The sequence below is a fragment of the Syngnathus floridae genome, chromosome 2 (assembly GCF_059516105.1).
Source record: "Syngnathus floridae isolate MCC-2025c chromosome 2, RoL_Sflo_1.0, whole genome shotgun sequence".
NCBI classification, from domain to species: domain Eukaryota; kingdom Metazoa; phylum Chordata; class Actinopteri; order Syngnathiformes; family Syngnathidae; genus Syngnathus; species Syngnathus floridae.
Window position 1 is genome coordinate 15080160 of NC_142414.1, and position 25981 is coordinate 15106140.

Here is a 25981-nt window from a genome sequence, read left to right on the forward strand (position 1 = left end):
CATCTTTTTGTCACAATAAAATAAAATCATATACCACGGCGATAAGCAGCACAGAGAAGAATGAAGAAGACTTTTTTTTTTAAATTAAATATATTAAACTTTTATATTTAAAATGTTAAAAAAAGAACTAATACTCATACATGATATTTCTACATGATCATAATTGTTTTTGCATTAATGACAATTTAACAGTGGCACTCATTCTCCTCGTTGCAGGCCTGGCCCATTGTCAGATGATGCAATAGGTGCTGATGAGATTGTGGGCCATCTCAATGTTGCCACTTGCCTGGTAAATGAGGGACAGATTGAAGGCGGCCTCCCTCCTCAGATCCACTTGGTCATCAGCGATACCCTGTTGTTGTGGGTGGAGGAAAGGTTCTTGTGAGGAAGCATCTCAGAGGAACTTCATTCAAGAATGTGCATGGAAAATAACGGCTTTGGATTTATCATTAAAGTTATTATTTGTTTTGTTTCATTTCTTGTATTAGGTAACTTTTAATTGGGTTTTAAGAGTGGGCTTAGTAGTTTTTATTTTTTCAAACATGCTTTGTTTTAGTTTGGTAAGGTAATAAAGTAACGCAAAGTACAATTTCTGAACAAATGTTCTACCTTTGTTCTTCTGTATGGACATACATTAATACAGAAATAAACCCATTTAAAATAACGGCTCAAAAGGTAATGTATGAAATCAAATGTAAAAGATGAAAACAGAGGATATTTTAGCTATGATTTTAGTTTGAGTTATTTCATAAATTTCCAAAACCTTGGCACCAACTGCCCAGAGAAAAGTATCAAAAGATAACTTTTGTCATTTTACTATTTATGCTGCCGCCAAGCATGAAATGGAAAAGTACCTCTAGTGTCTGTATAGGCAGAAGAAGAGTCTTCTGGTAAAAATGAATTGCTAAATGTGTCAGGCCCATCTGGTGCAATGCTCTGCCCAAGTTATACATGCTCTCTTGACACTCCCCACGCAGTTCCACGTACTGGCGCAAGAAGGTGAAACCCTGAGAAAAAAAAAAACATTTGACGTCATTGCAATTGCCAAAAGCACAGATGCAGTTGAATGCAAGATACCTGAACAACCAGTAGGTGTCTCTTTGCCACATATTTCTGGGATGCCATGTGGAAAAAAGTGAGGCCCACAAACAAGTTGTGGAGCGGCTCATCTGGCTGAGCCTGAAAGGCCTGGATGTACTGGCCTGGACACAAAAAGACCACGTCAAACGCACATCATTCCATTTGCAACTGGATGAGCGTTAATCACGTTCGGCGGGTGGTACCCAAGGCGTGTTTGAAGCTGCCCGACACCATGGCATTGTGTCCGCAGAGGATGCACAGGGCGCGGTTGTCGGGATGTTTCAAAAGCTGACGCAGACAAAAGCGATGATGACGTTGGTGGTGGGAGGATATTGTCAGCTAAAGGAAGAAAAAGTGTGAGTATTCTGCTCGACATGATTCAGTGTTTCCCAACCTTAATTGTGCCAAGGCACATATTTTACATGAGAAAAGCTGCCATGGCACACAGTCCAACAAAAATCTTGCCAAAAAGTACTAGAGTGTAAAATCTTGAGCCGATTGTGTGAAGCGAGGACAACAGGTTGATTGTACCCTCTGTCATCTCCTGAAGGAGCTTACTTGTCACTATATGTCAGTTGACATGGATAGATTAATCAAGATCAATTATTTGCTGGAAAAACAATTAAAAGAGAAGGTTGCGACGATAATCGTTTTTTGTCATATTTGTTAAAAACAGAAGTTGACAGTAGTGTTGCAAAAGCACGTCAAATGATTGATGGCACTTAAGTCATGCCTTCTGTCACTTATTGGTTGTTGTTTGTCGGGCACTGTGGTTTCTTTGAAAAGGACAGAAGATACATGGAATTGCATAATTTCCCATAGCATACCTGAGGATCTCTCATGGCAGCTGAATGGCACAGTGGTTGGGAATCACTGCATTGTACGTTCAAAGAAGATAAACGCAAAGACGTGTGTGTTTACTTGATTAAATATATTCCAAAGCTGAGGCTGATCCACATCTTCTAACAGCATCAACCTGATGGAAAAGAGTGAAGAAAAAATAAGAGACATATCACACGAATGAAACAATTCACTTCTCATACCTGATGTAGTTGTAGGCCTTGTGGTGGTTGCGGTCCAGGATGTTGGCTGAGAGGCCGAGGTACTCCAACTCCTTTCTCCTGGGCTTGATGTCATAGAAGGAGTAGAACTCCATAGCGGACTCGACCATTAACTCCGCCTCTTCGTAACGTTGCACATCGCACATGGTCAGCACGCAGCTCAGCAGCAGCTGCCACCAGTCCTCTTTGGACAGGACTTTGGTTTTACCTATTGTAGGCATCAGCAAAGGCATTGGAGGTTGTATAGCATTGCTCATAAACCAGTACCCAAAAGGTCTGGACATACACGTGATTTCCAAGTAGGCCGCTTCCGGGTCATCGATGTCCGACGGCATGTCCCCAACCTTCACCAAGCGCAGGTGATTCTCTCCTGATATGATGACAGAGCGCACACACACCTGGGCGCGCTGCATGGCCACCTGGCATGCACAAAAACACACATTCCACCTATTTCGACATGCCGTACAGGCAGGAGACAACACTCGAGAAAATAAGATGTGCAACCTTAAGCAGGATCGATATCATGGTGATCACAGCATCCAAGTAGTGCTGGATGAGTCCCTGCGTTTTCAGTAGTGCGGACCGGTGCAGGAGCAGCTTCAGTTCCTGCAGACATGCACTGATGAAACATCTGCCTCTTAATCAAAGAGTTAAGAGACATATCACCTGCCTTTTGCGCTGCAGAGGAGTCTCGTGCAAGTGTGTCGTTGTCGTACATGGACTCCAGCGCCTTGAGGGCACAATCCGGCCGGCCGAGCTGCTGCTGCAGGGTGGCGAGCGACAGCCGCGCCTCGAGGTGCTGCGGCGCCAACTCCACTACTTTCGTGAAGCTTTCAGCCGCTGCTTTCATTTCACCCAGCGCTTTCAGACACTCTGCCATGGAGTTACAAGTCGCTGGTGGCTTAAGATGCAGTGGGCAACATTAAACGTTACATTGAATTTGGTTAACCTGAGCTGACTTTTACTCCCACTGATGGAAACAAGGATAAGCTCGGCTTTGATGCCACCGGATTTCATTTCCTTAATCAATGATGTTATTGTCTTTGTGTGTGTACCTGCGTGGCGAAGCCAGACGACAGCCAGGTTGTATTTCTCGGATATGACAAGCGCAGACAGCAAAGGTAGAGCAGACATGTACGCTGCCTTCTCTAGGTAGGCCTCCCCCACGTCCAGGTATAAGTCGCCAATGTCCTCTGGACTTTGCTCCATCAGTGAGGAGACTAGGGCCTGGAAGAAAAAGGCTTTGATTATATCCCCGTTCGAACGAGAAAAATCACAGCAAAATCCTCTGCTACCTCCAAAGGAGCACAGACTTGCAAATGGATGAGGCAGACAATCAGCTTGGCCTTCAGGTCCACCGGGATGCCGTCTGGAACCTGAACATCCTTGATGTCAGCTGGTGAACAACATAGGCTCAGTTTTATTTACTGCCTTTCAGTCATCGTGGAGTCTCTTGAAGCTTCGGATTGCTTCAATTTTCTTGAATCACCTCGCAAAATCTTTCAATTTTTCATGACTTACATTTGTCCGTTGGCGCCACTTCTGCTACAATCAATGGCTGCGCCTCATCGTTCTTTACCTCGTTCTCAATTAAATTCTCAACTTTAATTGGCGTCTCTGGGTGACTTTCATCCCGGATCAGAACCACACCCACAAACTGGACCAAGACCTGAAGGAGGAGACGAGGATGATTCTCCATTCACAAGCAATGTATAGTATCTGCTGCTGTTGTAATGCATGCTGGAGTACCTCCAAAGCCTTTTCGTATTGATGGTTGGTGATGTAGAGCTCGGCTGCCATGTTGATGATGTCATCGCTAACCAGGTCGGGGTGTCGTGCCAGGGCCTGCTCGATTACACCGAGTGCCGAGGGCAGGTCGCCACTTTCATAGTAACTCCTAAGGATTAAAGATGTGTAAGCAATTTAGACGTGCGTAACCATAACCAAATGCAATTTTGTACGGTATGATAATACGATATAGCGTTGCTTTGGGCCCAAATCCTCACATCTCCAAAATGTGGTGTGGTCAAACGTGGGCGTTCACTTTTACATGATCAGGATTATTTGAGCCGATCACTGTATTTTCAGTTAATGTATATGTACGTGGACGACACCGCAGCCGCAATGTCTTATTTCGTGGAGCCGATCAATTATGTCATTGATCAATCGTGATTTAAAAACATAACAGGTGATGACAAAATGTGCATGAAATGCAAAATATTGGCCAATCGACCAGATCTGTGTTGAGTCAACTAGTGTGAGTTCTTTACTTGGCCATGTCCTTGGAGAGCTGCATGAAGTGTTCACCCTCGTCCATTGGCAGCAGGGACAAGATTCGGCGGTAGCCATCCATGCACTGCTTGTGCTCCCCCAGACGCATGAGGAGGCTGCAGCGTTCCCACAGGTAGCGGATATTGGTGGGAGCATACTTGACGGCTGCGGGATGGCATTGGTTATTTCAGAGCTGTTCCCACAAGCATTTTTTATTCCGTGGAACAAAACTCTGAGTGTACAGGTTAATGCAACTTTTTGCCATCTCATGGAAAAGCATTTTGCTGCACCTGTCACTGGCAAAAATAAGCAGTGACTCTTAACATTGCAAAAACACAGCGAGAAGAAGAAATGCCAGGCAGACCTTTGTTGTAGCAGACTAGAGCCTGCCGGACGTTCTCCTGCTCCAGAGAGACCTCCGCCAGCCTAATCCACTCCTCACAGTCGGTGGGGTTCAAGTGGGCAGCGATCAGACTAAACTGCAGCGCTTTGTCCAAGTCGCCTTCGTCCTCATAGATCATGGCCAGCGTGGAGAAAGGGTCGTAGGCCAGCGGGGCTGGAAGGGCCAGGAGAGATGATGACCGGATGGTGACAGGCGATGCAACGAAGCAAAAACATGTTCATACCTTGTCGTATGATCTCCATGCACATGGCAATGGCATCGTCTTTCTCTCCTCTGGCGTAACGAATGTTCGCCTCACCCATCAGGCCTCTGAGCGCTCGGGGAAGTTTACTGCGGTTGCGTCGTTCCTGCAAGCGGAGTAGGAGGCAATGAAATGAAGTCAGAGCTATCCCCAAATCCGACAGTATTCCCATGGGAAGTCTCCAATTTTGAAACTCACCTTCATCATTTTCTTGTTTTCACGGGTTAGCTCCATCTCCAGTGCAAGCACGTCTCCCACTGACATGTCCTCACTTTCCTTGTCTTCGGTTTCAAAACTCCTCTTCCCCCTCCCCTTTGCACTCTTGTCCTTAACTTTCAATTTAAAATTTCCCTTCTCCCCCACCACTTCTTCTTCCTCCTCCTCCTCCTCATCATCGTCCTCCACATAGTCCTCCTCTTCCACTGCGAAATCCTCATCATTCTTGTCATCAACATAGCCCAAGCTGTCATTATCCTCATCTGACAATACTTGGTCGGTGGCTTCGCCAATCATTGAGGCAAAGGCTTGCTGAACACCAGGGCTGATTCCTTCTTCTTCTGACCCTATGAAGAGAAGGTGGGGGATGAGGGGGTTCAACAACTTTAATAAGGAGACTCTAATAAGGCGACAAACACAATCACTCTTTTGTTTTTCTTGGGTTCTGAGACTCATCAACACTTTCCTACATCAAAGATGGGCAATACAATTCAAACTTAAGGGCACACATCCAGAAAGCTATGACGCTACAATTTACCAACTGTTCCATGATTGTGCGTGGACGTGCAAGGCTGCACCACCTCCTCATTTTTAACTGACACGAGCAACTCCTGAAAGACAAACAATATTTTGTTAGCTGCGAGCTACTGTAGTATAACAATATAACACATTAAGGCTAAACATAGGTCCAAAGTAACCGACTGAGTTTATCTTCTACATATTTGCAATATAGCCATATTCTAGTAATCAAGGGATTCCTACCTTGTTTTTGTTAATCATACATTCTTGTTGTGCTCTTATATTATTGAGTAAAACCTTTTTCTTTCCTTCAGTAAACTTCTCATGGGGTACATGGGTGCAAATGATCTTTTTCTATTCTCCTTTCATGTTGCTTCATTTATGGCTAGGTTATTCTGAGATAAGTTTTCTAATTAATTGTACACTATTCTAACATCATGGAAACTTCTGCAACTGCAAATGTTGTGGCAATGTACAATTCATGGGATTGTTTCAATTTCGCTCCAGGAAACAAAATACAAACATTTGTTTAATGAATTGTACAATATCACAGTTTCAGAATATCCACAATTCCCTTGATTTAACGCAGAGACAAATCTAAAAACCCATCCATTAAAATTTGAAAATGTTGCAGCACTTAAAATAAAATACGAGTAAAATCGTCTCACTTTGTGTCACTTCAGGAAAAGAAAACACCGTTCCGGGTGGATGAATGACATCTAGTTCATTTATATTGTTGACAGGACAAAACTAGTCTAAATTACCTTGGCTTTTCTCTCGTCTCTCCTCCTGTCAAACTCCTCAAATGTAATCCTTCCTTCCAGGTAGTCAATAAGTTCGGCACTGAAACCTGACATCTTGCTTTCCTTTAGCTGCTCGGTGACAGTCAACCCAAAATAAACAAATTATCACATTCTAATGCACCCGACAATTTCACGTTCGGAGCGCGCTTTAAACTTTTGTTTTTGCCCTCGCTTTGCTTCCGGGAAGTTAGTCACGTGACTTTAACATTTCCGGGTTGGCAGGATCGAACGCGACGCAATTGTAACGGCGACACCTGGTGGTGGTAGATAGTAACGTCACAAACGACGGCAAGGTCGTGGTCAGTGTCGATTGTACGGACTGTATTTTAATTTTACATTGCAAAAATCTCACGGCACATCACCAATATGCAAAATGAGCCCAAACTGTCAATAGTTAGTATTGCCTTCATTATTTTCAAGCACTGCATTAATGCTGACGCCACCCCCCCCCCCCCCCCCCCCCGGAATACTGGAAGCACTCATCTCATTGACTTTCCAAAGAAAACCTCCTGATGTAACGCTGAACCTCATGTAAATCAGATCAATGTAACTGCGTGCTTTATTGATGTACAGTAAAGCATTTTTTTTATAATACAGTAGTAGTAAGGCATATAGTTGGTGGAATCTGATATGCTGCGAAATATTGTGTTGCAAGAATGACACAAAAGTTAAAAACGAGAAACTAATTCAGTGTCTTGCTCCAAATAAAATAATGATGGGTCATGCAGCAGAGTATGTGTGTGCGTGTGTCTATCATCATCCTTTCATCGATTACAAATGGATTTCATTTAGCCACTCATGCATGCTTAGTAATAACCCCACAACATCAAAACAAATCACACTTTGAAAACAAAGACATAAGCACAATTAAAATGAATACACAGATAATATGCAGGTACTGTATGTCCCAGCTATGACAGTAGCAGTAGTAGCTGTTGAATTGTCTCGACAGAGAAGACAAATGCAGTGAATACATTCAAAACATTCTCATTTCAAGCTCCATTCGAGGACTTGGCTACAGTAGAGCAACAACCTCTGTATTTTTTCCATAAGTGAGGTCAAGTAGAGTTTGCACTCAGTGGGAACTTAAATAACGTTTGATCAATTTGAGTCATTTTAAAGTGAGCAGCCTTAACGAAAACAAAAACAAACATACAGGAAGATCTTGAACTACAAAACTAAAACCAGTGTGCAGTTTGTAACCAACAGGCAGTGACTAAACGCAAATGTGTGCCAGTGCAAGAAGCAGGATATTTTTTACAATCTCAAGCAAATGAACCCTTCATGAAAAATCAAAAGGATTTCAAATTCTCTAAACACTTTCGGCAAGGCTACACTGCAACTTAAGTTTGGGCGGCCATGAGTCTTACTCAACGTAACAAAGCCGTGACTAACATAGATAAACTGTGTTCCGAAAATCATGAAATCCAATCCAATGTCTGATTATTTTCTGACATGCACTTTTCACTCCCCTCATAAACCCCCACATCATCCAAGGATGACTAAATTAGTTATTTGATACGGATATTAAATAGTGAGAAGCCTATTCAAGATGGATGATGGAGACAAAGGAAACAAAAATGTGAGTACTGTACTGCATTGGGACCACCAATACACAGAAACACACACACACAACGTACTGTAAAGTTACAGGATGCCTGCATTACCTTAACAGTATTGTACGTCGTTATATAAAGACATTTTCCTCTTAGTAAACACCCTTATTATTACAATCATTCTCTTTTGTTGTAATACAAACGTCTGAAATGCTTATTTTCCTGTTACAAAGCGATGCAAACATAGAACCACACTAAACACACATATCTTTCTTTGTTGCCTGCCTCTCCCGAGAAACTTTTTTTTTTTTTTTTATACAATTGCATAGAAGTTTAAAAACCAGCCTTTTTTCCCCCAATAAAACAACTTCGGGACATTTAAGAAACTACTAAATCTACAAGTTACTTTTTGCTTTTTTTTGTTTAAATTTTATTTTAAGTCATTGCTGGAACCGCAATCCTTCACAAAAATAGACGTTTTATATTTTGTTTGTAAAGTCTTTCTCCAATTTGGCTCCACTGACTAAGAAATGGGAGGAGGTGGATGCATGGGGCTTGGGGGTGCAGTGTCAGAAGGGCGGGTCCTTGATGGCGCTTTGTTCATCCGTCATGACGTTGACCAGGGACTCCATAGCGCGGCCCAGATCGTCGGCCATGTGGAACAAACATCCAATGCTAGGACCTGGGGAGTGAGAGAGTTGGAAAACAAAGTGAGCAATAATTAAATAGTATGTATATACAAGTATACACAAACACACAATAACGTCAGTACTTGACTCTTGCTCTCTACACTTAGAGCACCATAAGTCTTTGAAAAAGATTTATGATATTGGCTTATTACACCATCACAATGGATTTGAAATTAAATATATCAATGTGAGGTGTCAAGCCATTAAAAAAACACCATACTATACAAATACTATATGTCATATACTTTAAAACGGCATGAACTTGGCAGTGTAATGAAGAAAAAGAATATTAAAACTGACATAGTGCTTTGTTGGACTGGAGTGATGCTAACCCAACATAGGCAGAACTGGTGGGACCCTTTGCATTATTCCAGTTATTTTGTATTTTTAATGAAACTTGAAAGCACCATATTTATTCTAGACTATTAATGGTTCATGCTTTCAATGCGGTTTTAATTTTTAATACTGCTGTTTGTTCGTAGTATGCATGCACTATTGTCCAGACATACATACATAGATTCAATTCATCTGATTTTTACACAAATTCAGGGACACATCTGAAAATATCTTATTGTATCTTTTTTTTTGTTCCCTTTATGCTTACAGGACCCATACTGTATACCTTCCCCCAGAAAAAAAAACAATAAGCCAAGAAGGGCCGTTAATATAGAACAACTAACCTCTCATTGGTGTCCCCTTCTCCCTCCTGGACCCCCCAAAAAGGTAAGAAAGGAAGATAAAGAAGAAGGAAAATCAGTATTAGTCAGAGAGAGGAAAGGTGAAGTTGAAGTGAAAGATCTACAAGAATGGACTGGTCATCATAATTGATCAAAAAGCAAACTTCTTCACCTTGGCTATGAGGGAAAGAGTTGTTGAGCTGTTCCATCACTTCCTCCAGTCCAGATGCGTCGTGGGAAGGGGTGGAAAACTCATCATCACCTAAAACCGCAAGGATATACGTAGATTATAGGCCATTTTCACCTCGAGCCCTTTTTTTTTGTTCATACAAAGTCAAATAAATTGATAAATCAATAAATTCATCTTCATTACATTACAGATTCATTCAAAATGAACATTTGGTTTTACAGATGAGTTATTTCAGTAATCATTGCGGGGTTTTCCCTTTTTTTTCCTTTTTTTTTTTAATGGACAACAACCGAATAGCCTCCAGTTCATAAAATCCTGAAAATGAAAGGATTAAAGCGTGAGCGCTAGCGTGTCTTCTCACCCATTGTGTCAGTGGTTTGGCTGGCAGCCACGCGCAGCTGAGGCAGGGAGGAGTCAGAGCGCTGAGATGAGGTGGAAGGGGAGGACAAAGCGGTGCCGTTCACCTTGGAGTCCGTCTGCCAACAGAACACACGTTAGACACACGGCCAAATGTAAAAATACTCACTGCAAAGTACAATCTACAGTGGTGCCTTGAGATGCAAGTGATTTGTGTGAGGAGCATGGTCACGGAACAAAGACGCGTGCGTGAGCTTGATGAACCTGCTCCAGGAGCTGCCTGAGTCGATGCAGTTGAGACTCCAGCTGTTTGTTGTGGTCCTCCAGGATCTGCATCCGGGCTTCCAGGCGTCCCTTGTGCTGCCGCAGAAGCTTGGCTTCGGCAATGAGCTCAGCGTCTCGCGCTCGCTGCGGTGACACCGGCAGCATTTCTGGTGGCGACGGAAGCGGGGACAGACCCTTCCTATCGTGCGCCTTCTTCAGACGGTCATATTCAGCTTGCAGCTTCCTGCGAACCAGGCAGACCCGATGATGACATTAGTAATCTGGCAATGTGATCGCTCAGTCCTACTGAGCCAGAGAGACACGACAAGGCACGATTCCAAGATGCTGAAGGTATTTATTTGGCAGCGGCTCGACAGAGGCTTTGAAAAAGGACGTGGTCAAAAGGCGATTGCCACTGACCTGTTTTCCTGCTCCAGGTCACCGAGGACCCGCTCCAACTCTCCCTTCTCCTCTGTTTCCATGGAGATGAGAATCTGGGCCGGGCTGCGGGGCTGGCTGAGGGGAGAGCCTTGGTTCAGAGACTGGCAGTAGTGTTGGATCAACATGTGCTCGTCATCACTGCAAACAAACATGCACAGCACACGCACAAAAATGAGTTTGAAGCGCTTGTCGAAGCAACAAACAGGGCTTTGTTAAAAAAGAAAAAAAAGGACACAAAATCTGTTAGGAGGATTGCACAGCAATTCATCAACACAGTCTTCTAACTGGGCCAACGTTTTCAGATACATTCTCCGGCTACAGCAAATAACCATGTTTCTAACTTTCTATACAACGTACATTTTGCAAGAAATATCGTCAGAAGAAATTATTCACACATCCCTATTTTTCATTTGCAGGGGTGGGACAAAGTTCAAATTGAGCACAATGATGAATTGTTTGTTATTAGGTAATAAAAAGGGAAATGGAGAAGAGTAATGTGCTAGAGACAAGTTTGGCTAACGGTATGTCACAATTTCAGAGTCCTATTAGCCTGAAGTAAAACAAACAAATGCTAACAATGCTGAGAAAGCAAATTACAATGACCTACTGTATGTCATGTGCAATAATCTTTGCACATCATTTAAAATGTACATAATACAAACAAAATCAGTGACATAGCAAAAGCAAATTGCTAATATGCACATGCATTGAGGACCATGCAAACGATGCAAAAGCAGGAACGGCTATCTTCCCAAATCAATTCATGTGTGCAAAGGAGGAAGCGCAGTCAGCCAATCCATGAGCGATGACAAAAATAAAGAACAAAGCAAACAGAAAGTGTTTCTCACATGCTCTCATTGGGTGAGATACTGTCATTCAGATAAGAGCCATTACGGTTCTCCATTTCTGCTAACCTGTGGAAGAAACAGAGCAGTCAGTTGTGAACATTACTTTATATTTTAAAGTGTCCCATTACAACCATGTTGTACCGAAGGAAAAAAATGGCAACATAAGCCCGATGAGAAAGTGTCTGAAAGGCTATAAAGTCTAGATTGATTTGGGATTTGGTTTCTTAAAACAAACAAAGAAAGAAAAAGCAAAGTGTTGCCTCAGGAGATTAGAAAGAAAATTATAGACAAGAACTTTTGGGGATCTAACATGTGACTGCCACCCAGCAAATACCAGGAGGTCCACACCGATTCGCGACTTTGTTGAACAGTCCGCAGTTTGACTCAAAATTGATGTTACTCAGGCCCTCGTCAATATTTTTTAGATGGCTACGACCTTGACTCTTTGTGGTACCTTAACAATATTCATGGATTTTTCTGAGTAGGCGTATTGACCGAGGTTTAAAGAGCCCACGCTGACACCCTGCATGATGCAAGATGTCCAGACTCTCCATCTTTAAATGAATCGATAACCATGGCACCATCACAGCTTCTAAAGCCACGACATATGTAACATTGATCATGGTGCGTGTCGCTGATGTTAAATGATAAAAAGAGTACCTGAAATATGAGCTCGGCATTATTTGGACAGAAAGACATTTGGAAAGGATATGTATTTTTTGGAGACATCCAGTTCTATAGCTAAGTCACTACAAGGCGTGCACTCCTGAATGAGCAATGTAATGGGAGCTATTTAATGCATTCTAATTGTATTAAATTATGTCAATGTATGTTTTTACAAAGTATTACATTATAGAGTGCCAGTTTTCTCATTAAAAACACATTCCGAGTACTTGGGGGGGCTTGAACAGATTAATGACATTTACATTCATTTCAATAGGTAAAGATGCTTTGAGATACAAGTATTTTGCGTTACGAGTGTGATTTTGGAATAGGCCCACTGTCAGTTCACTCACCACCCAAAAAGGATTGAAGTGGGACCCTGAATGAATAAAACTGTATTGATAAAACTCAGAGAAGCTGTTGAAAAGTTGCATCAATTGCATCAAATTCGTTAATTGAAATGATATGGACTGAAACTTGGACAAGCACTGCGTCAGGAAAGAATCAGGGCAGCTGATCCCATGTGGGTTGCATAGGTGGGATGGGGGAAGGGAGGAGGCGCATCCCCTTGCAGGAAGTGTGCAGTGCGTTATAATCTCTCCAAAATAATGACGATTCCAAATCACATCAATCAAAATGTTCCCAGGTCTGAGAAAGCTCTCTGGAGGAGCACAAGACTCATAAGGCTGCGCACGGCAGCAGGTGCTGACTGTGTACATGTTTGTGTGTGTATGTGTGTGTGTGAGGGGGTGGGTGTGTGTTACCGGTTGGCGTAGTGCTCGATCCTAGTGTGCGTGTCGTCATGCGAGAGCTGAGGGGATGTGCCGGGCCTGCCGGAAAAAATTAAAAATAGACAAGGCAGAAGCTTTGTGAAATGCAACCGGGAGACTCATTAATCCATACGCACACTTACGCCACAGGAGCCCACAGAAGGGCAGTGTCGGCATGAGATAAATAAAAGTCAGCCATCTCAGAGGACTTAAACCACTATGCAGTGTTTTTCTTCACAAGAAATTACACATTTCACAAGAAACATTCCTTTAGGACTACTTCGTATCAAGCAGTTATTTCTTTGGAACTGTGCCTGTGCATTAAGATGGTAAAGCCATTACACATGGAAGGGAAATAAATGATTTACTATCAATAATGCATTTTTGTTCATCTATCTATGCAAGGGACGCATCGTGATAGCCAGAAAGATGAAATGTAATCTACTGTATGGTAAAAAAGTACAATCTGACAATAGAATTTTAAATTGTGTGTGTGGGGGGCATTATCACGCTCTGGTCCCCTTTCATGCCTCTAATCTTTATTTCTTAACTTTTTATGGCATGAATAAAATTAACCAATCAAAGAGGGTAAAGATAAAAGTGTGACCGGGGGATGGGTCAATTATTATTATGCTGCTTGTGCATTGCTGCTTACACAAGCTTGTGGGGGGGGGGGGGGGGGGGGAGACACACAGTGGGCTATAGCAAAGGAGATTAGTGTGGTTTCTTGACCGGTTGCCAAATTCAGGTTACTAACAAATTAAGAAGAAGGAATGTATTTCCTTGGGCAGAGATACTAAGAGGGAAGTTAGGTGTGAAGTGAGAGGCTACGTTCAAATTTTGCCAACAGCTTCGAGTCTACATACCATATATAATTATTTTATGTTTAATTTTTGATTGGTACTTTTCAATTATGAAATACGTGCCTTGGCTCAGTAATGGTTTAGGAAACTGTTCTAGTTCATCCACTATGAGGGCAGATGCAGAACTGAACACAGGTACTTACGCGTGGTCCACGGGCCAGAAGTTGATCAGTGTGATAGGGCTGCAAGACAGAAAAAAAATATTAAAATAAATATATGGGATGACACTGGTGATGTCCGAAGGCATGATGGGAGCTGACTGACAAACAAATAAGCTGTGTTGAATTATTTTTAGTTATTTTAATGGACAGGCATGTCATATGTTTTCAAAAAACAATCTACTATTTATTCCAAATGTGCAAGCTACATAGACATAAAGTAAAATTTAATTCACTTTTTGTTCATTTGTATTTTTCATTCACGACCAACATACGTTTCTATTTACTGTAGTTATGACCTTAATATTGCATTGCTCTAAGTTAGTGATAGCTTACATACAAAATCAAGTCATGTCATTGTCAAAGGAATGTGGACCACTGTTATAACAAACACCTCATTGAAAACAACTTTTCATACAGCTGCAGGTGTAATTATAGTACTATTTATAAAACATAAACTACAATGCAACGTTAATTACAGTGTGCATCACCATCTGGTTTCCATAATTACCGAATTACCTTACAGCCATACTTCATTAAAATCTTGGCCTGTATCAGGCTGCTAAAAAAACAGATGGAATTATGGAAATCTTTTATGGAAAATTATGGAAAGCTGGAATGAGTATCGACACCATGGGGACGCTTTGAGAAAAAAAAATGTTTGCCTCCAATAGATACAGACTTCATGCCCATTGCTCTGCTTAGGGGTGGTAAGTGGGCATTTTTATAGGAAACTCACGTTTCCATGTTGTCGCCTTCCAGAATGGTCTGGACTGGTAGGTAGCCCATGCGTGGGTGTTTGGTAAAGTAGCGCTTCGTCCTGAATTTGTTCTTCAGCACCTTGGCAAAATCCCTGACATCCTCACCAGATGTAGTCTGGAGAAAAAAATAATAGGTCTTTTTAACCAATACTGAACAAAGTGGTGTGTCATTGCAGTGAAATTTTCATTTCCCATGTACTCAAACGAGAAAACAAAGGATTTGCTTGGCAAAGATGAGCTACATCATTTCTGTAAGATTGAACTTTTTCATCAAGAGGATTAAATCACTGATCATGGACAGAAAAATAATGATGCATCAATCACCAAGGCTTTGTTAGAAGATCATGGCGCCCCATCACATTTCCCCAATGTCATATTCTGATTCAGCTTACACTGTAGGGATTTAAAGGGGTGTGACCCAGCATTAATGGCCTCCATTTATTCATTTCATCTAAGGACCATGTCAGGTTAATTCAGATATTTGTTTCCAATTATATTACACGTTTGGTGATTGCAGGCTTGTTATGACATTTTTTTTGGTGTGTGGCCAAAACAGAGCTAAGTGGGCAGCTGGCATGAGTCAAGCCTCATGCAAAATGTTGCTACTTTTATCACAAGACCCAGTTTAACAACTGCAGCAGCAGAATGCAGTTACCTAGCTAGCTATGGCGACACCCTGAAACCGCATCTTCTCTGTGTGCCACAATTGATAAAACAGCTCGCTCAGTGCCGTTATGTTAAATCCCAAGCGAGGAGGTGAAGATGCAGACAAGCTCAATGTCTGTCCGCAGGCTGAGAGGAGTCTTTGAAGCCCGTTAGCTTGCGATCTAGCCGGTGGCTCGCACCTTTTGTCGTGACAAGGAAAACCCAGTGGCGACCTGGTGTGATTATATTCCAGCCAGCTATTTGCTTTAAGCAGATGTACTTTCATGACTCAGGGGGAAAAGTGTCACAGACTTTTGGACAGTTTTATCCACCAAGCTCACAGGTAATTCTAGTCAATTTTGTGGGGTATTGCATTTACTATGTATGAAGATGGATTTTGGTTGATGCCGATTACAATTTCTAATGAGTGGAAAAGTACATAGGGTGTCAATTTATTCATTTTGTTTTCTCAAATAAAACTTTTTGCAATGATTTAGAGTTTCTTAAATATATAGAAATATTTCTAGACTGATGTGTACTCAGCGAGACCAATACAAAGCAACTGATACAATTACCGTATTTTCTGCACTATAAAGACGCACTTAAAAGCCTTTGATTTACTCAAAAGAAAAAACACAGTGCGCCTTATAATCCGGGGCGCCTTATTTATTTTGATTTTGTTGATCCGTTCTGGTTGTGCACAGCGCTCTACCAAAATAGCAAAAATGGCTGCATTTGTTTTTTTTTATCAACAATAATTGAAATTGGTAGGAATGCTTGATCCTCAGTACGCATACAATAAAACTTAAAAGGTGCAATGAAGACATTTGGGAGAAAGTGTTTAGTAGTAATGAGGTTGTTGCTTTAAATCTTCGTTTTTAATTGGGCTATTAACTACAAATGCAGGAAGACTTCAGTCTGCAAGGTTTGCCTGTTGAATAAAATATCCTGTTTGCTCAAAGAAAAGCTATCAGTAAACCAGCACTATAATGAGCCTGGGTAATTGCACATCTGAGTAGGAGGAGGATTTTCATAACAAGGACAGCCACTGTCACAGGCAGCCTTTTCAGAGTCAGGCACCAAGTATGTGTGGCGTTTTATTGACAGACGATGAATATAGATGTGCTCATACCGGTGTGCAGTACTCCACCATCGGGTACTGCATCTTGTGTCCCTTGGCGACGCGACCAGAGAAGAAGCAGCTTTGGCAAATGTCATAGTTGAAATGTTTCAGACTGCGGTATCTGCATTGTGAGAGAATCGAGGGAGAGATCACAAAAGGAAGCTGGTCGAATAGGCAACTATGAAAGACAGAATCAATCAATGACAACGAGCTGCCGTTTGTCCTTGTTTTCTCCACAGAGGCAGTCGCTGAAGAATGCAATTCATCCCTTACAAAAAAAAAACAGCTACGTGATTAAGACTGTAGTGATGAGACCACTGGGTGCTTTTATAGCTTCACGCACGGTACTCAACAACACGTATAGACAAGAGCATTAGTCTCGATTTGTTTCATATCAGGCTGCAACGAAAGCTAAATTCATTTCATGCTTTATTGTCCTTTATGTAAGGGAATTGATGATGCGCCCAAATTTCCCCACATGCTCCGAAGGAGATACATTGTGCTGACCTGAATCCGATAATGGGACACTCCTTGCAGATGTTGCATTTGGCCTGGTGTTTGGCTGTCTCTGCAGCAGCCACGCGGTGCAGCACAGGCAGCCACACCATGGACTGGGGTTCCAAACGCATCCAGTCCAAGAACATGGCAGCCTCTAGTTCGGGCTTGTTGTTGGCCTGGAGAGGGTCAAAGGAAGAATTTGGAGTGTACAGTATCATGATCAAACCGGTTTGGCAGGAAACAACCCTCAATAATTATTGCAGCTTGAACTTTGTCAAAACAGAAAATGACCTTCAAGAGATTGATTGCATGACTGACATCGGTCACTACTACAAGATCAGTTTGTGACATAATCCTGCCTGCCACTCGGCTGCTGTCTGATTTAAGCCCCCAAAAAATATCCCGTCAGAAAACAAACACTTGAGACCAAGAGCACTCAGCCAATGGATGGCACTTACAAACTGGAAGCAGCTTCGCACGGAGGGCTCGATGTTGGAGCCGCCGAATGATGCCACCTCGCCAAGTTGCCGTGGAATCTGAATAGAGTCGTGGAGGAGGAGACCGAGGCGACGCTGGTCGCAGAAACCGGTGGTGCTTGCAACCTGCCTGAACAAGACTGTCAAAGGGGGGAAACATTTCAGTACCATCATTATTTAGCAGTCTTTTGCCAAAGGTGGGGAGATACCTTTAGGTGTTTGTACTTGGGGATGAGTTTTTCTGATGAATTTTTATTTACCACTTTTGAAAACAGATTTCTGTGCAATAGACTAAGGCCCCAAACCTTTCCGTCATTGGGTTTTTGGAATATTTTTTTTTTCTAAACGTATCTACTTTATTACATACCGGCATAACGGCTAACCTGATAGATGGCGACATTGCGCTTCCCATTTCGGCATCCGAAGAGTAAGTCCGTGCCATTATGCCGAGCAATGGAAAACTCAATGAATTCCCAGTGCCTCGATGACAAAGTTGGTAGAGTTTCCACCACATCTACTTTTTAAATCAACTAACCTCATACATTCTGTCTCCCTTGGAAGCAATTTACCGCATGCAACATCTTTTTGACTGATACTTCACACATTGAAATTACGGCAGAAGAGGAGAAGGTCGAAAAGGGAAGTACATCCGCTTTAAGAGCTCATTTGTACTCCATCAACCAAGTATTTACAGGATTTATAATCCATCTACAATTTCTAAGGTTGATATTTAAGTGTGAGTATGACTTACATCTATATTTATCCTCCAGGTGGGCCTTGCAGAGTGAAATGATTCCAGTTTTGAAGGATAAGGTGCGAATCTTTCCACTGCGGCCGCTGTGAAATAACACGACAACTCAGAAGTCTGGCATGGCTTCAAACTAGTCGACAACTTGATGTGCACCTACGTGTCATAGACGTTGAGTAGCCAGTTGAGGCACATGTCGACGCACAGAGGGACACTGACCAGGTGTGCATGACTCTGCTCCAGCCGCTGATACAGGCTGGTCAGACAGGCTGCCACCTGGGAGATGTCGAGCAGCTGCTCATTCTGCTTCAGGCCGTGCTGGTCGAACACTTCGCAGGCTATCGGCATGTTCAGTAGATCCACTGATGTGAAAAGAGAAGAGCGTAAGAACGCCGGTGGTATCCATCAAGTCGGCAAAAAGGATGGTGGTGGAGACATGACATTTAAAACGCAGATGGAAAGGTGCTGTTCACAATGATGACTCCCACTGCACATTTGACATTTTAACTTGGGTTAGGTTGTTCCCTTTTTTTGCTAAATTTAATTCAACTTTGAAAGCTGCCAATTCATATCCATTAATAAAAGTAACAAGTCTTACCAATGGTCCAAGGAAATAAATTCAATTATTTTGTAACATCCCTACATTGTGCTCCTTTTGGTAGTAACGCCGCAACGCCCATCTCCGGAGTTTTGCATTTCGTGCGTTAGCATTATGCTTGCAATTAAGTCAGTTATGTGGTTGTTTCAAATACATAACCTGTAATTAGCGGTATGCTAGTAGACTTGCTTAAGTCACTTATGTGGTTGTTTTAAATACATGATGAGTGATTCTTTGTATTGTTTATTTTGACAGTAAACACTAAGTGGGAGTGACAAAAAAACAATTAAGTCAAGAAATCAAGTCAAGAAATGAAATAAAGACCAGGACAGGATTTGGCAAAAGGAAACAACATGATAGATATGATCCATGATCAAATCTTCAAAGTGCCTTAGTGGGCCTCCGCAAAAGAGAGCTCAGTCCTGTGATTGACACATGATCGGTCCGCGGTGTACCTCGCCTCTCACCCGGAGTTACTTGGCCCCTGATCTCCCATGACCCTGACCAGCACAAAAGCTGCAGAAAAATGCCTGGATGCACTCACAGCACAAAGCCTTCTGTAGGCGTCTGAGTTTCATGGCTGTTCGGTAGGCTGAGAATCGAACATTGTTCAGGTCAGCTGAAAAAGAAAGATGAGTCATAAAAAGACAGCATTTTATGCAATTCGCATTTAGACAAAAGGTTGAAACAACAAAACACCGTTTCCAGTTCAAAGCATCCTTGTTAAAGTCCTCTAAATGAGAAAGAAGAAAGCATCTTACACAGTGATTGATAGAGCTCCGCCATCTTGGGATGGTCCCAGCATGTTGTCTGGGTCTGGTGGCTGTTGGAAGAGTGGAAAACACAATAGAACCAGATTCATCATTACTGATCGTTTTAAGCAGCCTTGCTCACTTAAAGCGACAAAACAAAATGTAACCAAAATCAGAAATACTTAACTAATAATCTTGTCTCAATTTATTTTGTGTTGAATCTGTTTAATTGAATGCAAAGCAGTTATTCTTTTATATAACAGGCATCAGGTAACAGAAGACCGAAAGTGCCAAGATTAAGTAAATAAAACTTGAAATGTTTAATTTAAAAAAGTCATTAATTAATTCAATGTTTCATTGTTTTTAATCAAATATTAAATCAATTAAATCAAACAATGAATATGATAAATGTGCCATTAAATAATTAAATGTACCATTAAATAAATAGATGCCGAATTAATTACATTTCCAGTGATTTTATACGTATAAAATTATTTCTCTTGGTCCTGTGTTACATTGTTTCATAATTTTTTTTTTTATTTGTCAAACGCTCCCATCAAAGTTAGTGGGTGGGGGTAAGGCCTGACGCAGACAAATTTTGTCCAATCCTCTGCCTTAGCCTGAAGTGATTGGACTCGTGGTGGCTACAATCATGGAGGAATTTCACGAGCTTCCAAGACATTTTGGACCTTGCTGAATATATGGAAGCAGGACCTACAGAGCCCAAGCATGTTCAATGTAAAGCAGAGAAATTAATAAAGTGTGTTCACCCATCAACTTTTTGTCACAGTGTCAATGAAAAATATCAATGAGTGTGATAACTATGTATTTTTTCTTGTTTTCTAAAAACATTGAAATATGTCACTGGAATAGATAGACCAACAAAAATTTAATATTGCCAGTCAATAATTTATGCACCAAAGTAAAACTGCAGAATTTCTAATTTGCACATTTATTGGTAATTATCTCTCTAGCCTAGTGTGCCACAACACACTGGTTAGGAATCACCGATCTAGAATGATCAGAATTGAAATGGGACAGCATAACAAAACAAAACAAAACATTTTACTACACAGCCTGTCCATAGTTTCGCTTTCAACCCATAAAAAATGACAACGATGCCTCCTTTCTTCTCTTGTCCAGATGAGCTTTTAAAAGTGCATATGTCAAAGTCGGTCAAACACTAGCATGGCTTGCAGTTAACCTTTGTCTGGAGAACGCTTGAAAATAATAATCCATACACATGCCTTGTTTTGCAGCATGTCCCCTGCACTCCAACTAAAGAGGAGATGAGTCCCGTGGCACTAGAAAATCACAACCTGCGCAAAAATAGCTGAGCCACTCAGCTTATTATTGCTATGATGCCGTCAAACATTGAACACCTCATTATTATACATTACATGTGCACCGGACAAACACTGGTGCAATATGAGTGCCTGCAATTCAGCCACACCCGAGCAGATGTCTCACTGAGATTCATCACAGGAGGACACAGTCACACACACACACATAAAAATCATACCAACACATTTGTAAAGTCGACACATCTCAAAGAAAGGTAATCCAGTCCAAGGACAAGCCAAAATGTTGGCGCTACATTTTAACACTGTAAAAAACGTTTTTTTTTTCTCTCAACGTCCTCAGATTGAGATGAAAGGCAACAATTATTTTCTCATGGGAGCAATTAAATTTGCCACCACCGTGACCTGAAGGCTAGAGAAAAGACAGTAAGTGGAGGCTTAAAGGGGGGGACAGAAAGAAAAAACTAAAATCTGAAGCTGTAGGAGCCAAACGGCATTTTAAAAATCTATATATTTTTTTATTTTTAAGCATACAATTGGCTCATGTTTGTGTTCTGCTCTTCAAAATTCTAAATAGAATGGAATCTGCAACATTATTCGAACAAAAGCCAAATGAACGTTCAAATACTTTAACGCATAGTTTGAGCCCGAGTTGTGCTTATGCTGCTGCCCCACACACAATTTTGCACATCATAATACCAACTACAACAAACAACACTCTTGTTCTTTTACATGTTGTGATCTTCCTCATGACCAGCTTTTATCACATGTTCCCGTTTTTTCTTTTTATACTTCTGTGTAAACTTTACAAGGCTTTGACTTAAAAGGGTTCTTGTGCACTTTGGCCTGTTGTCTTAGTTCTTTGTGTCGGGAGGTTAAGTTTGTTAGTCATCGGAACAACTACTTACACAATATTTTTTTTTTTACTATACCTAGTCGAAGAAGCTGCAGAGGCACCCTTAATTCTTGTATTTCTTTCAAGGAGAGTCAGAAAAATGTGTTTGGGATTGTTTAGCCTTGATGGAGGTCTTTGCTTTCCTGCTTTCAAGAGCTATTGTTTGTTTGTTTGTTTGTTTTTTACTCGTGCTGCCATGAAGCACAACTGAATAATATTGCCTGAGCGTAAAAACTCCTTTGCCCATCGGTATGAATGTAAATGGTTGTTTGTGTGCAGTATTTGTGCCCTGTGATTGGCTGGCGACCAGTTCAGGATGGACCACATCTCTTGCCCCACGTCAGATTGAATAGGCTCCAGTCAAGTCATCAATTGCCCGATGCCCAGTGCCACAAAAATCATGCTACCTATGTCTGCATTTCCGCCATGTCTTTTTTTTTCTTTCTTTTTTCGAAATCTACGGGGAACAGTTGAAATGTCAATTACAGGCGTTATTCCATCTCCCCAGGAAGCAATTTTGCCTACATAACATCTTTTTGACTGACATGTCACACTTTTAAAGTACGGCGGTAGAGAGAGAAAAAAGGTCTAAAAATCCCATTCAAGCCATTTCCTTGCTCTGGCGCTGTTCAATAACAGATTTAGGGATGAAATTCACTTCCAGAACAAAGAACATTACAACGGAACCAAGTTACCGTGATATATTTTCTGAGAAACGGGTACAGAAAAATAAAGAAGAAAATAATAAAAATTTATTAAAAATAACATTCAAACTTAAATAACCAATAAAATGGTATTAGGAATTTTGAGTCTAAAATGATGTCAATTAAATCGGTGCAAAGATGATGCTGTCAATTTATGGCCAAGATCCATGTAAACAAGCCCAGCTTTCATTGTTACACCCCTACAATTAACTTATGTACACTTTCATGCTTTTTTTTTTTTTTAATGGTGTGGTGAAAAATTGTATCTTGAAAACTAGGCGCCTTGGCTCTATAAAGTTTAGGAAACACTGGTACACGACCTTTTGAACACATCAGCAAGCAATATTTGGTGGACCACAAGCTTAACCTAAATCAAGCAAGGGTCTTGTAAATGATTAAAAATATTAACCATCAGCAAGTGAATACGTCTGGGTCCAACTGTGTGAATATATCATCAACTGTGTTTTGACTACGCACGCACGGATGCACACCGGTGCCCACATTCTGCGCCATCCATCCCGCATCGAGCACCCTTATTTTCGACAACTCCAAGCGTGTGTGTGTGTGTGTGTCGGGGGTGCACGTTGAGATCCGTGGGAGTGCGCGAGAGTCAACACTGCGGCTGAGCATCACTCACACACACACAATGACGTGCACTGTCTTCGGCCGCAGCACGTTTCATCCCACCTTTACATTGGATCCGATGCATGAACATTTCTAAACGCTGACTGACACAACGGGGGTGGAGTTAAGGCGATTGCGTGCATGTGAAAGAATGCAACGCACTGATGCATCAGCCTGCAGAATAGGGCGATGCGGCGCGCGTGCACAAATCAGGACAAATCAACACAAATCCCCCACCAAACACACGCGCGCGCAAATAAACGCACACCCACACCTAAAGATCCGGTTGCAGTGTGTTTGCTTTTAAGCACAATGGAGCCTTTAGATTTTTGAAAATGGGCCACAAACGTGCTTCAGAAGACGCCGAATGAGGAAATGCCCGAGCCAGGTATCCACACTCGCAAGACCACCGCTACGGAAGTTATAAGCCTATTACTGTACAAGTTAAAAGCATTGTATTACATCCAATGACGCTCGATCCCTTCAGCATTATGCAATTATATAATTAATAATTAAAAAAAGGGGTACCCATCGATTTCATGCCACGTTCCAAATGTTAAGTCAATACATCTTTTCCCACATTCTCAAATGAACCACACGCCAAATATCGGATATTTTCAAATAACAAGACAAATCAACGCCAATGTGCTCGCCGTGAAAACTCGCAGCCAACGTCAGCGGCGTAAAAAGACCCCCAAAGGGAAAGAAGGAAAAGACACACGCGTACACGCACACAATTATTGAACCACAATTAATAAAAGCAGTCACCGGTACTCACTTCCGAAGCTGCTCCCGCATTGTCGCCAACGATTCGAGCAGAACAGAGCACCCAATGTTGCCGCCAATCTCGCTCCTAATATCGGAAAAACCCCTTTCCACGGTTCGACCCAGCGTCTTAGCAGCACCAGGACAACCTTGCCGGAGCTTGCCCGTGCTTGTGATTATTCGCGTGTTAACACTGGTGGCTGTGCAGAGGAGAGGCTGGCTGGCTGGCTGAATGGATGTCCCGAGTGAAGCCCGCCAAGGTGCGACAAAACAAAAACCTCACTTCCGCTAAACTCTTTCCAAAATAAATGTCCTTGTTATTTGATGAGGTCGCAATAAATCTCCACGTATCTTCAGCAATGCACACTTAGAAACATTTCATTTCAGGGCAACTAAATTATTGTGCTTTGGAGGACATCTTTGTCTCCCTCCTGTTAAACTATTCCATACGGAAACTGCAGACACAACATGCACTCAATATCACTTATGAGTTACTAATGAAAACAGCATGAATTAAACTTTAAGTCATCTTTTTTTACATCTGCACGAAAGTCGGGCAAATGTATCACTACATCATAATCATAAATGACTATCTTAAAAATATATTCAAATGAATTCAACCTGCTTACCCAGTTAGAAAAGAAAAAATACAGCCATACCAGCTTTTTTTTTTTTTTTTTGAGAATATAGCAATGTTTGTTCTTGACTAGTTAACAGCTTAGCATTGCAATCGACAAAGCTCGAACACTTAGGCAACCCAAAATGTTATGTAGTTATCATAGGACTAACAGAAATTAGTACTCAAATAAAATGTAACTAAATTTAATTGAGCAAGAGTAATTATTTTAGTTAAATGTATGTGAATTGGAATGTCCATTCTAGAACTGGCGAATCGTGTTACTAGCAGCAAGACCCAATGCAATCAAGCTGAAGCATTTATTTTGGAAAAAAGAAAAAGTCCCACTTCTGGTCAAGCAGGTTTTACTTCTGTGCTTAACTCAGCTGTGGTGGAGCTCCCCCCTTCCCCCATGGTGTTAGTGGAAAGAAAGGGGCTGAGGTGCTCCCAAGAAGTTCTCTGCTTTTCAACATCAACATAGAGGCAGAGAGAGCGAGAGAAAGAGAGAAAGCGAGAGAAAGACTTATGTGGAAGCACAGTCGACGGGTCAAATAGAGAGAACTTTAAGTGTACTGCCCTATTTTAATGTTGCAGTGTCTTGAAAAAGAAAAAAAAACAGCAAAGGAACTCATCCTGTTATTTGCCAAGCATCAACTTTGATCTCCCCACAACGGTGGCCTGTTTCTACCTGTGTGCATGTGTGACGTACACGCTTCAGTAAAGTCCTCATTTAAACAGTAATACATTGCAGTAGTGGCCCCAAACCTTTAAAGATACACATCATGATTTTTTTTTTTTAGGGATGTTTGATATAACTTTTTTTCAGACCAATACAGTAAGTACTCAAATCTTAGTAGTCACAGATACTGATATCAATTAATTTGAAAGATAAACCTCTAAATCACAGTTAAGCAATTTTCCTTAAATTACATGGAATTTTCAATTTTTCTCATTTCTAATATCTAGTTCGTAAAATGGCCACAGGAGGTACTGGTGTGTGTGTGTGTGTGCGTGCGTGCGTTTGAATTGCAGACTCACAGCGTCGTGGTCATCAGGTCAGGTCCAGCCTTTTCTCTGTATTTGGAGATAAAAAACCCTGTCACTTGACTTTCCCTCCTCCATACAACTTTTTGCCTTAACCTTGATTTTCTCCTGTTTCCAGTGAATTGATCACTGCCATCATTCAGTTACTACAGACATGGAAAGATGCCAGTAGCTGATTACATGAAGCATAGCGCTTAGCAAGTTAGGTTGCGGAAGAAGCAAGAAAGAAGCTTAGAATAAAAGGTGGGGTGGGTGTTTAGTCGATGAGTATCCCAAGATCACGTCTTGAAAGAAAAATGTTAACGATGCAATGACATGGATGCCATGCTTCTTTGGTACACAAAGAAACATGCATGAACAC

The 25981-nt window shown here is 41.6% G+C and overlaps 2 protein-coding genes across 5 annotated transcripts in view; both read right to left on the bottom strand.

Annotated features, from left to right (window-relative positions):
- Positions 1-61: 61 nt before the first annotated feature.
- gtf3c3 (general transcription factor IIIC, polypeptide 3) lies at positions 62-6785 on the bottom strand. Its single transcript, XM_088361778.1, has 19 exons — positions 6556-6785; positions 5811-5883; positions 5255-5619; positions 5039-5162; positions 4777-4968; positions 4412-4577; positions 3891-4038; positions 3663-3810; positions 3437-3537; positions 3197-3368; positions 2812-3014; positions 2646-2747; positions 2428-2560; positions 2124-2349; positions 2002-2056; positions 1284-1419; positions 1078-1202; positions 855-1007; positions 62-352 (listed from the first exon to the last, which is right to left on the bottom strand). The coding sequence occupies exons 1-19, from the start codon at positions 6646-6648 to the stop codon at positions 230-232; spliced, it is 2838 nt and encodes a 945-aa protein (XP_088217904.1). The 5' UTR covers positions 6649-6785; the 3' UTR covers positions 62-229.
- A 350-nt stretch (positions 6786-7135) lies between these two features.
- Positions 7136-25981, bottom strand: part of dmd (dystrophin) — a 95893-nt gene continuing 77047 nt past the window's right edge. For 3 of the 4 annotated variants that reach the window (XM_088361812.1, XM_088361802.1, XM_088361791.1), the window contains 17 exons: positions 25615-25650; positions 19681-19742; positions 19464-19538; positions 18482-18683; positions 18325-18410; positions 17556-17713; positions 17107-17273; positions 16609-16720; positions 14810-14946; positions 14056-14094; positions 13044-13109; positions 11617-11682; positions 10748-10906; positions 10328-10571; positions 10068-10182; positions 9689-9778; positions 7136-8832 (listed from right to left, as the gene is read on the bottom strand). In XM_088361812.1, coding sequence (XP_088217938.1) covers positions 8720-8832; positions 9689-9778; positions 10068-10182; positions 10328-10571; positions 10748-10906; positions 11617-11682; positions 13044-13109; positions 14056-14094; positions 14810-14946; positions 16609-16720; positions 17107-17273; positions 17556-17713; positions 18325-18410; positions 18482-18683; positions 19464-19538; positions 19681-19742; positions 25615-25650 — 1927 coding nt within the window. In that variant the 3' untranslated portion in view covers positions 7136-8719. The remainder of the gene's footprint in view (positions 8833-9688; positions 9779-10067; positions 10183-10327; positions 10572-10747; positions 10907-11616; positions 11683-13043; positions 13110-14055; positions 14095-14809; positions 14947-16608; positions 16721-17106; positions 17274-17555; positions 17714-18324; positions 18411-18481; positions 18684-19463; positions 19539-19680; positions 19743-25614; positions 25651-25981) is intronic. The other variant, XM_088361822.1, reaches the window with a different exon arrangement.

Bases quoted from the DNA above. Each gene is read 5' to 3' on its own strand.
- gtf3c3 (XM_088361778.1), bottom strand. From the start codon at position 6,648: ATGTCAGGTTTCAGTGCCGAACTTATTGACTACCTGGAAGGAAGGATT. The intron at 5,163-5,254 runs GTGAGTTTCAAA...CTCCGCTTGCAG, and splicing joins AAAACAAGAAAATGATGAAG to GAACGACGCAACCGCAGTAA. The intron at 3,811-3,890 runs GTACTCCAGCAT...CTCCTCCTTCAG, and splicing joins AATACGAAAAGGCTTTGGAG to GTCTTGGTCCAGTTTGTGGG.